General features: G+C 50.8%; 1 protein-coding gene across 50 annotated transcripts in view; it reads left to right on the forward strand.

Annotated features, from left to right (window-relative positions):
• Window positions 1-14,295, forward strand: part of TACC2 (transforming acidic coiled-coil containing protein 2) — a 227,829-nt gene that overhangs the window by 166,833 nt on the left and 46,701 nt on the right. For all 50 annotated transcript variants that reach the window (XM_084992596.1, XM_084992601.1, XM_084992605.1 and 47 more), the window contains 1 exon segment: window positions 9,312-9,448. In XM_084992596.1, coding sequence (XP_084848722.1) covers window positions 9,312-9,448 — 137 coding nt within the window.

Genomic DNA, 14,295 nt, shown 5'->3' on the forward strand with positions numbered 1-14,295 from the left:
GAACCTCCCACTGCTGTGGTGGGGATGCCATGGCCAGAGCACTTACTCCCGCTGGGAGGGAGTGGGTTAAGGGGCGGCCAGAAGAAAGGGGAGGGGGAACGAGGAGGGCAGAGGCGGGAGACCCAGGCTGGCCTGGCTGGCTGCTCTCCAGGCAGGTGGTCGTGGATGCAGATAGAGAAACTCCAGATGCAGAAACTGAATTTGATGTATTGCCCTGGTGGTAAGGATGCTGGGGAAATTGACAGCATCCAAAAGTACTAGAGACTGATATGCAAATGAGGAGCCCAGCTGTCAACATTCAGGAGCTGGTGGGACTCAGAGGATAGATGAGAGACAGAGACACATGCTCTGGTCTTGGTCCTGAGCCTCAGCAATTCTCTGAGCCCCCTGGCCCTGGGTTCTCACCCTGGGGACCCAGGAGGACGACACAAGCTTCTTGAGAGTGGAGAGCTGATCTAGCTGACTCAGCTGCCCAGGTGCCTGACAGCTCAAGCCGCAGTTGTCCTGGAGTGAAATCTGTGTGCCTTACCTGTTGTGAGGGTCACATGAGAGGCTGGATGAGGAAACTCTGAGGTACGAATTGTAAAATGTCAGCCAAGGTGAGCAGCTTGGGCTTCACAGCCCCCTGTTGGGGCACCCCCATCCTGGTACCCAGGTACCTGCCTGGAAAACCACCTTGAAATAAGAATGCTCATTGAGTATGACCCTTGGATGCAGGGTGGATGCGTCTCGCTGGCTCTGAGAGCACCTGTGGTGGCCCCACTGACTCCTGCAGGTGGTGCCTGGAGGAGGCTGGCCCCCTGTGAGTGTGTCTGCCTTGGACTGTGTGTGCAGAGGGGGTTGGTTGCATTCTAGCCGCCACTCTGCTTTTTCCAAACTCCTCTCCGGCTCCTTCCCTATACTGTGTCACTCTGGACATAATCCAGCTAATCAGATCCTAGCTGTGTTTCATTCCGTGTGTCCTGGACCGTCTCTACAGAGGCATACATGTGGATGTAAATATACGTATGTGTTTATGTGTATTTGTTTATGTTTATATATAATTATTGTTCTCTGAATAAGCTCATACTATAGTACTTAATTTGCTTTTTTCAGCTTGTCACTTGGAGCTCCCCTGACTGTACTTGCAAACTCACCCACACTCCCTAATAGCATGTGGTTCAGAAGGAGGGTCTGTTACTTGCCAGGTGCTAGAAAAAAACCCCTAGTGGTTGACCAAACATTAGTACATTTTTGCATTTTTTTCATCCTTTTCTGAGGGTTTTTTTTTTTTTTTTAGGGCCACACCCGCAGCATATGGAGGTTCCCAGGCTAGGGGTCCAGATTGGAGCTACAGCTGCCAGCCTACACCACAGCCACAGCAACACCAGATCCAAGCCGTGTCTGTGACCTACACCACAGCTCACAGCAACACTCCTTAACCCACTGAGCAAGGCCAGGGATTGAATCTTCAACCTTATGATTCCTAGTCGGATTTGTGCTCCCCTTGTTTTTTTGTGCTCCCCTTGTTTTTTTTGGGGGGGTTGTTGTTTTTTAAATTTCTTTAATAACTTAGAGTTTGTTTTTGTTTTTGTTTTTTGGTTCCCCCCTTCCATGGCATATGGAAGTTCCCTAGGCCAGGAATCAAATCCGAGCCTCAGCTTTGATCCACAGCTGAAGCAATGCTGTGACCTACACCACAGCTCACAGCAACGCTCCTTAACCCACTGTGCCAGGCTGGGGATCGAACCCTTGCTGCTGCAGAGACAATGCCAGATCCTTAACCCACTGCACCACTGTGGGAATTCTGACTTAGTCTTTATAAATGCTTTTTTTTTTGCTAGCATCCATGAATATCTCATGTGCAGTTAAATTTTTAAGGATCTGAGTTGAAAGATTCCAATTTAAGTTACTCAAGCAGGGAGTTAGGCTAAAAAAGTGAGAGTTTGGAGTTATCAGTGCATGAAGGCAAGGGAATAAAAGGGCCATCGAGTCCCTTCTTTCTTTATTTCTCCTGAGACCTGATTCAGCCTGGTCTTTCTCCAGGAAGGGGTCACCCAAGCCAGTGACCAATCTGTGGAATCATGAACCCAGAGCCCATTTTGTTTGATTCTTTACTTGCAGTGAGTCACTTCTCTTTTGCTCATAAGCACCTGATGTCATTGCAGTTAAGTCTGTTTCAAAACTGCGTGGGGGGGGGGTGTTTCATTGAGCACACGCATGCACACCCGTATGTGCACACACCAAACCTTCACCCTATCCCTAGAGAACGAGGGTTGTGTGCACCTCGAGGGAAGGACGAAGTCCAGCTCGGTGTGACTCTGAGAGTGTCCCCATTCTCCTGGGTGTATGCGTGTCCAACGCCACCCAGCAGGACAGCTGTCCCATGCCGTGTGTTGCCTCCAGATTGTCTTTCAGGCCCAACGTGGTCGCTTTGACCAAATAAAACAGAAGCCTGAACTTGCTAACAAATCACATTTCCCCAAATGTCTAATGCTTGGAAGCCAAGGGCAGAATCAGAGCTGCGGTAATAAGGAGGAAGCAGTAGCCTTATAGTTACCATGTCTACTTAGTGGACAAACAATCCGAGGGCCGGGGAGGTCAAGTGGCTTGCCTGGAGCCACCCAGTTATAGTGCGTGACATAGTTACAGTGTAACAGGTGCCTGTGGACTGCGAACCATTTTCTGATTTCTTTGGAGGACGTTCTGTACTCCCCGTCCCATGGGGTCTGGATGGGCTGCTTGTTTCCTAGGCTTCCCTACCCTCTTCTAGCTAAAAGATGGGCACACGACCCCAGGTGGCCCACTGGATGCTCCTTAGCCACCATAGCCTTTCTCTAAAGTCCATTCTTGTTGGAGTTAGCGAGTCGGTTCCTATTTCTTGCAACTATAATCAGGGTACAGCTGGCTGTCATCAGGTGTGCGGGACACCTCCATCTGTGCGGACTCTTCGTATTTCCCATTGTACTTTTTTCACTGGGCTGCAGCCTGCCTCAGAGGCAGCCAGTGTGTTGATGGCCAGTGCCCCTATGAGCTCCGCTGACATTTCAGTGTAGCCACCAAGTGAAAGCAACTTGAATCTGAAAATGAGACCTGACTTGTAACCCAACAGACGCTAGGTACCAGGAATCCTGGGACAGGTGAGTCATCATTCGCCTCGACGTTCCCTTGAGTGTCAGGCTGGAAGATCCTCGCAGCCTGGCTTGCCCGAGCTGGCTTTGTATCCACAGAAGACAGCCCCTGACCCCAGGCTCCTCAGGCACCTGACAGTCCAAGAGGCATCTCAGCCTTTGCTTGTGTCAAAATCACCTTCCCTGTTTACCAAGATTTTGAGGAGTGATGTCGCTGAGCAAATCCTTTTTCTATACCCAGGATGGGCAAAAAAAGGAAAAGACCCTTTTCAATCAGCCCGAGAATATGACCTGTCTGGCCAAGTTGTTTTAGGCAGGCGAGAATGTGTGTGTGTGTGTGTACGCGTGCGTGCGCGCGCACATGCGCGCGCGGGCGTGTTGGGGCAGAGACAGCTTTTCTTGACAAGCCTGTCACAGTGGAATATTCTGATGAATAGAATTTAGTGCACAGCAGTTTCAAAAATATCTGCTCACTCACAAATCCATCAGACTCTTTACATGAGATGCCAAGATGAATGAGACCATCTGATCTGCCGCGAGCTCAGTTCATTTCTGGAAGGTCTTCCTTGGTCTTGGAGAGCGCAGTTGGTCATCTGGCGTGTAGGATGCACGTCCTCCTGCCTGACCTGGGGCTTTAGGCCAGGGCTCTGCCTTTCGCTGGGTTTGTCTTCAAGGGCAGCGACGGGGAAGAGGGCACTTACACCTCCTGCTCAGGTGGTCCCTCCACGAGGAGAGCAGGGGCCGGGGCTCGTGTCGTGGGAAACCCCTTCCCTCTGCCTGCGCTGTGTCCTTTCACTCTTGGGGGGTGGTGGTGAGAACCTCTGTCCCTAGATCATTTTCTCAGGGGGGAACCGCACACCGGAATTCCGAGGAATTGCTCTAGAAATAGATCCGCGTGTGAGAGTGTCCCCTCCCTCAGCACTGCTAAGCCCAAACTGTGGGCTTGATAATCAGATAACCTTGACGTGTAGATGACTTTAGGTTTCCAGGCTGGGAAGGGGATCGTATGTAGGAAAAAAAAAAAACAAAACACCGCCCTTATTTGGAGGTTATGTTTCGTGAAGGCAAGCCTGGTTCTATGAAGCGCCCATATGTGGCTCTGCCACGAATGGGCCAGTGGCCTGGAGAAGCACTTCAGCTCTCCGGGCCTTGGGTTCCTCACCTGTTTAAAAAGATGCTATAAAAGTTGGAAATAGTGTTTACATTTTCTTCCGGCTTCAAAGTTGGAAGAGTCTCGGGTCCTGAAATTTGTTCTCCCAAGCCTTTGAAATATCTCTAGTCAAACTGAAGCAAAATGTAACCATTGAATGATATGCCGGGAAACTGCATGTATAGTTCTTCTTTATTAAAAGATTCCAATGGGAGTTCCCGTCGCGGCTCAGCAGGTTAAGAACCCAGCTAGTATCCCTGAGGATGTGGGTTTGATCCCTGGCCTCACTCAGTGGGTTGGGGATCTGGCATTGAGGCAAGCTTCCCTGTGGGTCGAAGATGTGGCTCGGATCTGGTGTTGCTGTGGCTGCGGCATCGGTTGCAGCTGCAGCTCCGATTCGACCACTAGCCCGGGAACTTCCATATGCCGCAGGTTTGGCCCTAAAAAGAAAAAAAAGATAAAAGATTGCGATGTTTCATTTATAGATAAACACACATTCACACACATATTTGTGTACAGTTGTATGTATGTATACATTACATTAATTACGGTGACTTTACTATAGTTTATGCATTATACCAACTTTGCTATATTTATTATCATTATATTATGTATTTGTATGTGGGTGCTGACCTGATGCTACTTCATTGGTGTGGTTTATAGAAGTAAAACACAAACCTATTTAAACCAAACCCAGCATAGAGGTTATTGGCGTTGGGGTTCTACATTTTGCTGGCTGGCTGTCTTATTTTGGGAGCAGTTTTCATAAAACAACTCCGTTTTGACACAGTGTATCCTCTCTGGAGGGACTGGATTCCTCCTTGTGTGGAGGAGATGTTTGCAGACTGTGCTCCGTGGGGCTTTAGCGCTCTATAGAGATTCTCCAAAATCTGAGCAAGTATTTGAAAAAATAGTTTGAATCTTTACCAGCACACAGAGGAGCTTGGCAGAGCCAGGTTTCAGGAGCCAGCACAGTCCGTCTCCGCACGTGGTTGCACGTTGCCGTCTTTTCCTCTCTGTACACCATCAGCATATGGTCCTGTGCTGAGAGATTAATTTGCTTTTGCCCGGTTAGGTAGCTCTCCTGCCCTGCCTGTCTTATTAAGGAATGTCTCACGATCATAGGACAAACTGTTAAAAACAGGTGCCATTTGTAATTACTCTTAGTATGTATTAGGACTTTTCCTAATAAGGTGCAACCAGGAGCGAAATCAACAGGCATCCCCGGCCCCCAGTGACACATTTTCAAGTTCATAAAATAGCTTTAAGTGTTGGAGTTGCCATTGGGGCTCAGCGGTTTGCGAACCCGACTTAGTATCCTTGAGAATGTGGGTTCGATCTCTGGCCTCACTCAGTGGGTTAAGGATCCAGCATTGCCGTGAGCTGTGGTGTAGATCTCAGATGAGGCTCGGATCCTGTGTGGCTGTGGCTGTGGCGTAGGCCGGCAGCTGTAGCTCTGATTTGACCTCTAGCCTGAGAACTTCCATATGCTACATGTGCGGCCCTAAAAAGCAAAAAAATAAAATAGCTTAATTGTTCTTTTTAAAAATTTTTTTAGCTTAATTGTTCTTAATGATAGACTTTATAATAGGATGATATTATAAGTTGAGCTTAAAAAATAAGCCAAGTACTACTTTTCTCTAAGCATAGGAATTTCATGTAAGATTCATTTGGAAAAATGGTTCTGCTGCTAAAAAGGTTTGGAAGCCACTGCTGTAGTAAGAGGAGTGCAGGTTTTAGAGGCAGGTCGTTGGAGATTTGAATCCTGCCTTCCCTAGCTTATTCCGTAGGTGGCCTGAGGCAAGGTACTTTGCCTCTCTAAGCCATAGCTCTGTCATCTGTAAAATGGGCCTGCTCTCCAGCAGCAGAATATTTTTGTAGATTATAGAGAAATAAACAAATGGCCTAGTCCAGTGCTTGACACTGAGCAAAAAGTTCAGCACATGAATCTATTAGAATGCTTTTCATGCTGGGAAATAAAATCATTATGTTTCATGCCTGGCCATTAAGAGGTATATCGTTACACTGTAGAAATGCAAATGTCTTATTGTATCTGCCTGTATTTACATAGTTATTTATATGGAGAACCTAGCATATGCTAGGTAAGTATATTTCCCTATAATTTAGAGACGTTTTAGCAGTCTGTAAAGGCACATTTCTCTTTCTGATATACCTTTTTGGCAAATTAAATTAGTGGCTTTTTCATTTCAGAAGCACGTGGCACCTTACCAGAATAATTTCTGGTTCTTTAATTTCTTTTAGGAGAAAAAAAAAAAAATCGAACAACCACTGGGAACTGCTTTTTGTGCACTGGGACTCTGAAATGTTGCTTTTTCTTTATGTCCAGGCTCTTTGTGGGTGGACTGCAGAAATCCCTGCTCTTGGGAAGGTTTTGAGCCCCCTGAGACACTGAATGGGGAAAAAAGAGCTAATTAAAAAAGCTGCCATCCGCCTCCTCTAATTAACTTGCTCTCGGCTCCTGGGGGAGGGTGTGAAAATATGAAAACAACGCCAGCAGTGCCGGAAGTGAATGCCATTGTAGGGGTCCCTGGTAGCCTCTGGTGTTTTGATGCAGAAATAGTTCCTAGTCAACTAGGCAGGGAACCACGGAGGGGCTTGGTGTACCCTCGCCTTCCCCACACAGGGCCGTGGTGAATGGTGGTCGCTTCTGAGCAGGTGTGCAGGCTAGGCAGCTGCAAGCCGGGGAGACCTCATTGGAATTCAGCAGCTTGAATCCACCAGCGTCCGGCCCTCCCTGTGGCTTGCTTGTGCTCTTGGGAAGGATCAGGGGCCCTTTGTACTCTGAAGCTACATACACATTGCCGGGGCCCCGGGGATGCAGAAGCTGCCGGAAGAGCCTGGAGTTTTTTCCTCCATGTCTCTGCTGGACGCTGGAGAAGCTCATGGCATCCATGGCGGGTGGTGCAGCTAACTTTTTCGTGACATCTTAAAGAGATTCAGATCCTGGAGAGACTGGCGGGGGACAAAGGGGTGGGAATTCAGGTGACAGAAGCAGTTCTTCAGCGGAGATGGCTTTTGCCTCCTGGTGGACGTGGCCCCCGGTGGAATGGGCCCGGTGGATGTGGACAGCGGTGACCGGCAGTGGGGACTCCAGCCTGCAGGTCCTTCAAGGGAACTTAGGAGAGAGGCAAGTTGTGTATCTCCTCTTCATGGCCCTGATGCCTGCAGGGCTGGGGGCTAGGGGGACACCCAGGGCCCACTGGGTGGATTCAAACTCTTGTTCCTCTTTGATGCTGGGAGGTAGAACGCCCTTGTTTTTTTCATACCAGTTAGCAGGCTCTGCAAAAACTTCAGGCACTTAGATCTGTTGTTGTCCAGGCGCGGGTCTGCAATTCTTCCCCTAGATGAACGCTAAAAGTCTTCTAATATTTATGTGTGTTTGTGAAAGTCAGTATGACCCCTGTTGTGTTTGCATGAATTAAGTCTTTACTTGTGAAACTTGAGAGTATGCAGGCTTCGGCTCCCTGGGTCTCATCAAAAGCTGCCCTTTTCATCTCTTTGTTCCTGGAGGGTGTTTGGGCTGGTTGGAGGGATCAGAACCCTTGGAAGAATGGGGGCAGGGGATCTTTGACTCCGATAATAAAGTGCATCTCTGACAAACACATTGTGAACAAACATCGATGTCAATTTTCTGAAGGGAAACTCACTGAATGGCTGACTGCGGAGGGATGGGTTGGTCCTGGTGCTCTCTGCTGGCTGCCAGACGGTCTTTAGAAGAGGCTGACTTCTGCGGAGCATGCTGGTCCTTTGACCCTCGTGGGGGCTCAGCGCTTTGAGCATTTCACATTCCCTGCACACCTGATGCGTCACCTTCCAATTATACATCTTCTGCCAAATAGCCCGCTAGGTTGCTGATGCCAGCGGCCATCCCAAGTGTCCACCCACTTCTTGATAATTATCTTCCTTGTTATGAATAAATAAATGGCATTTGGGTCTCTTTAAAATATCCTGAGATGGGAAGCTGTCCAGGTGATGCTACTGCTTCTTTGGCACTGACATCCTCAGAGTGAGGTCGGGGCGGCGGGGGGCACTGTGGACCCTACCCTCCAGCCTCGGGATGCAGGCCTGGCTCAGCGATTCAGGGACCTCATCCTTTCTGGCTTGCAGCTGAGTCCCCAGTGGAAGCAGGGTGATGGAGGAGGGCTGTCTGCTATGGGTTTTTCTGAGCCTAGGATAAAGCTTTAGTTTGGTGGGCGGCTTCTGCTTGTTCCTGGGTGAGTACTGCTTGTTACTGGTTTCTCTGGGTGGAGAAACTTCCTTGAGAGCAGACTCTGCTGCAGACCAGCGAGGGCCATTTTCACACCGTTGGGATCAGCTGGCTGTGCTTTGCGTTTTGGTCTGACACAGCCTCCAGCTGACTTGCCCTTCATCCACTTAACAGATGTTTATTCCCTGCCCCCTGGTGTAGGCTCGGGATGCAGGGATAGACAAAAACCACAGCAAAACAAAACAGCTGTCCTCTTGGCCTTTGCAGCTCAATAGTGGAGGAAGATAAATGACATGATGAAAAAGTGAATAAATCTATAATAAGTTATCTTGAGCTGGCAAGGAAGGGCAGTGGGAGAGAATGATGGGGTGGGGAGGGGAGAGGCCAGATGAGATTTAGTTTCATGGAGGGGGATCCTATGTGGGTGTTGGAACCCCAGCATCGAAAAGTGTCCCTAGAAACACGTCCGTATCAGTCTGACTGAACTGATGCCAAATACTGCATGCCAGAGTTGATCAAAAGATTCCACTGTTTGTATTTGCCACAAGGGCCAGAAATAATGTATTTCGAATAGAGCCGAGTTCAAAGAATCTATCATTTGGGCACAAAGCTGGTGATAATGGGATTCACTCCTGGGAATCACACTGAGAGATGACTTCCCTGGCGGCTGGCTTCGAACAGTTTAATTGGGCGGTGAGCCTGATTCCACAGGTCCCCAGAGGGCTCATTAGGCCGTGCCCTGGCCCCCAGCCTTGGCCCCTCGGAGCAGACGCAGCCCGGGCTCCTGTCTAACCTGTGCTTTTCTGCCGTCTCTCTCTGTCAGGAGCTCTGACTCTGAAGAAGCATTTGAGACCCCGGAGTCGACCACCCCCGTCAAAGCGCCACCTGCCCCACCCCCGCCACCCCCTGAAGTTGTTCCAGAACCTGAGGTCAGCGCACAGCCTCCCCCGGAAGAACCAGGTAACCGAGGGTCAGGAGCCCCTGGGGGAGGCCTGGGAGCGGCCCTTTGGCTGAGCCCCACGGAGACTCACGGTGGCTCCTCTGGGGGCCCAGCTGGAGGAGGGCACCTCCACCCCCGGGGGCTGGCACTGGCGTTCCAGCTGCTGGGGCCTCTTGGCTCTGGGCTTTGATGATGTGGTGAAAACTTAGGGTGGATTAGTATTCATTTGCTTTGTAGAAGTTTAGGTGTGGGGTGAGGTGGGAGCCTCTGGGGAGGCCATGCATTCAACTCCGGCTGCCTTCCATCTGACACCCTGAACCAGGTTTGAGTGGGGCAGTGGCTCTTGGACTTTTCTGGTGTAATCATGGATTCTAATATTAGGCCCTTTACCACCAGAAAAGCAGTGGTTCTGGATCGCCCGTGTGAACCTGCATTTTTATTAAAGAACATTGCCCACCAGGGCTCGGGGGTAATGCTTCGTAAATGGGGGAGAAGGGAAAGTGACAGACAGCTGAATCCATGCTGGGGTGACGTGTTAATACCTTGTTAACTTCACATTGTCTGATTTCTCATCACTTTTCCACATCCTTTTTCCCTTAGTGACTTAAAACACAAACCTTTGTGTACCTTTCAGATGCGATGATTCCTGGAGCTGGGGGGTTGGGGTGGGACAGATCTCAAGCCCCAGCCTCCAGCCCGCTCACCTGGCTGGTGCCCTCTGTGTGGGTCCTCCAATTACACCACCTCGAGCAGCAGAGTTTAACCTGGGGCCTGAAAGGAGATGGGAATTGCCAAAAATGGCCTCACAAATGGGTCAGGGGCCCAGATGGTGCCAACATGGCTCCACAGGCTGTCCAGGGAACCCTGGTCCCAGAAGGGGCCCCCCAGGCCAGGCAAGGGGTCAGGTGGTACGTCTCACCCAGTCCCCTTCTGGCCCATTTTCTCAAGGCCGACGGTGCCCATGTTTGCACTTTCCAGCCGAGGAGGAGCCAAGGATGGGTCTGGGGCTTACAGGTGGGTGATCCCCCAGGTGAGAGCTGCAGGTTGGGAAGAGAAGAAGGAGCAGCCGGCAGCCTGGCCTCCATGGGTCAGCTGAACCGTAAAATAAAAAACATTTTTGACCTTGAGTAGAATTCTTTCTACCTGCTCTGGCTTCAGGCTGACTGTTGGGGCTTGGTTCCCAAGCACATATGCTCCGTGATGCTAGGGGAGAGGGAGAGACACCTTTGTTGGTGTCTGATGAATGCAGCTTCTTTTTTTTTTTTTTTTTTTGCTTTTTAGGGCTGCACCCTCAGCACATGGAAGTTCCCAGGCAAGGGGTTGAATCAGAGCTGTAGCCACAGCCACAGCAATGTCAGATCTGAGCTGCGTCTGTCACCTACACCACAGCTCATGGCAGTGCCAGATCCCTGACCCACTGATCGAAGCCAGAGATCGAACCCAAGCCCTCATGGATACTAGTTGGGTTCATTTCTGCTGAGCCGCAGTGGGAATTCCTGAATGCAGCTTTCCCATTCTCCCACCTTGGCAGTTAGTAGTGCCTGATTCTGCACAGCTAGTCCAGGTGCTGAGCTCTGAGAGGGAAATGACTGGAATTTATTTGATTTCAAGTAGCAGGAAGGGCCGTTTGCATGCCTCAAAGAGTCCTTTGCACCCCTACTTTCTTTCATATAATGAAGCATGTAAAATTTTCATTTCCTATACTATCGTAAAAAAATGGACCTGAGGCTTTAATGGGCAATGGCGGGATGACAAATGCATTTTAATCTATAGGTCAAACATGTAATTAAGAATAAATGGGAGTTCCCATCGTGGCTCAGTGGTTAACGAATCTGACTAGGAACCATGAGGTTGTGGGTTTGATCCCTGGCCTCGCTCAGTGGGTTGGGGATCTGGCATTGCCGTGAGCTGTGGTGTAGGTCGCAGACGCGACTCGGATCCCGTGTTGCTGTGGCTGCGGTGTAGGCCGGCAGCTGCAGCTCTGATTCAACCCCTAGCCTGGGAATCTCCATATGCCGCAGGTGCGGCCCTAGAAAAGATAAAAAGACCAAAAAAAAAAAAAAAAAAAAAGAATAAATGATCCTGTTCAGTGGGTATAATAAGTTCACACCTATACAAGTGTGGGATACTTTAGAAAAGACTTCAGAAGAACAGTGAAGGCATGTGACCGTGTCTGGTCCATCCCCAAACACCACAAAGTGTTGGGAGAATGGTCCTTGCGTCCTTGTGTCCTCAGCCATCTCCACTCACACACCCTGATGCCTTCTGGGGATGGTGCACCACCTCTGCTCTTTCTCTTCCGCCTGTTTTGTTCCTTCTGCCCGACTTCTTTTTCAACAAAGCGAAAGAGCAATCTCTATTCTTAACGCACATGCACACGCACGAACACACACACAACCCCCGCCTCTTGCTTAGACGGCTGATTCTGACAGAATAACATCATGGAAGATTAAGAGAGAACCCCACCGGAATGGGTTGGAGCCGTGAATTGCCACGAGTCCTGGCCCCAGAAACTTTTGATTACACCCGTTGGAGTCTGACTTTATTCTTCTCCTCCTTGGAAAACTACAGTGAAGCTCAGTGGATGCGGATTATATAATCAGGACACTTAACGGTTGCGATTGCATCTGCCGGAAGCCCCCTCGCAGCCGGCGCTGGACAAAGATCCATTCGATTTGCCGCAATCTCTGGAAACGTCGGCGTGTTCCTTCCCCTCTGTGGGCAGCATGGCCATGGCCCAGATGGAGGAGGCGGCTGTGCTTGCTGCCGAGGCGCTGGGGGAAGCATCCTTCTGGGAGCCTCCGGAGAGAAGGGGAGGAACAGCCATGGTTTGGTTTTCCTCTGCAAAGCGCCTGGCATGTTGCTGCATGCGCCGAAAGAACCACAGGAGGTAATAGACGAGATCTTCGGCTGTGAATAGAGACGCGTGTTTTCATCCTGGAAGCTTATGTTTTGCAAGATAATCAACCACCTCACGTTGGGTCCCGTCAGCATGGTTGTGCTCTGGTCGCCTTACGTCCACCCCTCATCTGGGCCCAGTTTTCTTTCTTTCTTTTTTTTTTTTTTTTTTTTTTGCTTTTCAGGACCGCACTTGCGGCATATGGAGGTTCCCAGGCTGGGATCCAATTGGAGCTACAGCTGTCGGCCTATGCCACAGCCACAGCCATGCAGGATCTGAGCCTTGTCTGCGACCTACACCACAGCACATGGTAACACAGGATCCCCAACCCACTGAGCGAGGCCAGGGATCGAACCCACATCCTCATGGATACTAGTCGGGTTCGTTTCTGCTGCGCCACAACAGGAACTCCGTGGGCCTGTTTTCTTACCTGTAATATGAAAACGGTGACCTGTGAGTCGTCTGAGATCGTTCCCTCTCTGGTTTTTACGGGCCTGTGATCAGGATGCTTGGCTGCTGTACAATGGCTGCATTATTAGAACTCAAAACTGGCCACCGACAGACATAATTAAATGTCACATAATTAAATAGTAGCTCTGTTTAGCGTCTGCTGTGTGCCAGGCCTGTGCTGGGTTTTTTGTGGGTTTCATCTCTGACTCAAGTGAGGGAAGGAGGCCAGTGCTCACAGCCACCTGCACGGGGCATGTCGTCACCTGCTTCCCAGGGAGGGGCAGGGCTTCTGACCTTGCCCTTGGTCTCCAAGCAACCGAGGGGCTCTGGGATCAGAACTCCCCCCCTCTTGACTCCCTTCCATTTGGAGACCAGGTTATTCTCTGCATTTGAGGTGAGCCAGTGGTTCTAAGCAGAAGAGTCACCACGGGGTTGTCAGCACAGAGAGCCTGTCTATGGGGACAGGGCTGGGTGGCTTCCCACAGTCTCCCTCCCTCTGGACGTGGTGCCCCATGGGGAAGCGTGTTTGCACGTTCTTTCCGGAAAGATGCCCAGCACGGGAAAGGCCTGTGGGGGGGCCTTGGAGAACCCGGAGCTGCCTGCACCCTGCTTGCCCTGGACCTGTCGTCCCTGCCCCAGGGGAAGCGCGGCCTTGCAGAGGCTCTGGTTGTGCTCCAGATGGCCGTGTGTGGACCACTGGCCGCAGGCTGACCCAGAAAGAAGCTCACTGTACCCAAGGGCTTCTCTTCTCCGCAGAACCTCCTAGGACCCTGTCTCCCTACACGATGTCACCTGCTTTCAGCTCCTCTGAGGTCACTGTGCAGGGCTGCCCCCCTGCAGATAGCAGGAAGCCTCCCGAATGGGCCAGGCATCTGAGAGCCCGGCCAGGAGAGAGCCTTGTCCAGCCGGGGGCAGAGGCACAGAGATGGGGGCACAGGGGCATGTGCAAGAGTTGGGGCCCACTCTTGCAACTTCCTGACACTGCTGTGCCTCGGGCTGGGTGCTTACATGCTCCTCCCATGGCATCCTCACATCCGATTTACAGCTGAGGATCTGAGGAGTTGAATAACCTGCCAGGGGTGGCCCTGAGCACCTTGGGTGGGCACCGAGAACCTGGCAAGGCCCTGAGCCTCTGGACCCATGTTTGCTCCTTAAGGACCTCCCTGGAAGGTCTTGACTGTCCTCAGCGTCCAGCTTGGGTGGATACAGCCTGGCTTTCCTAGAGAATTTCTCCGTCTCCAGAGTCACCTGCTCAGTAATTGTCTTGACCCACCATGCCTCCAGCAGGGCTGTGCCTCCGCAGCCTTTGGAAACCGGAGGAAGAGGATCAGAGCAGACATCCAGGAAGCAGTGGGCACAGATCCTCCCCGCTCCCCGGGGTCGGGGTAGGGGGTCCTCGGGAGAGTCTGAAAGCCCTCTGGGCCTGGGAGAAATGCCAGCTTTCCATGGGGTGCCTGCCTCTCTAGGTTTAGTGACCACAGCAGGGAGGGGCACACAGGGACTGCATGCACCTGTCAC

Source organism: Sus scrofa, chromosome 14 (genome assembly GCF_054392235.1).
Source record: "Sus scrofa isolate SSC_HxYL_T2T_F1_AM1 chromosome 14, Sscrofa_HxYL_maternal_Yorkshire_Landrace_v2.0, whole genome shotgun sequence".
Classification (NCBI taxonomy): domain Eukaryota; kingdom Metazoa; phylum Chordata; class Mammalia; order Artiodactyla; family Suidae; genus Sus; species Sus scrofa.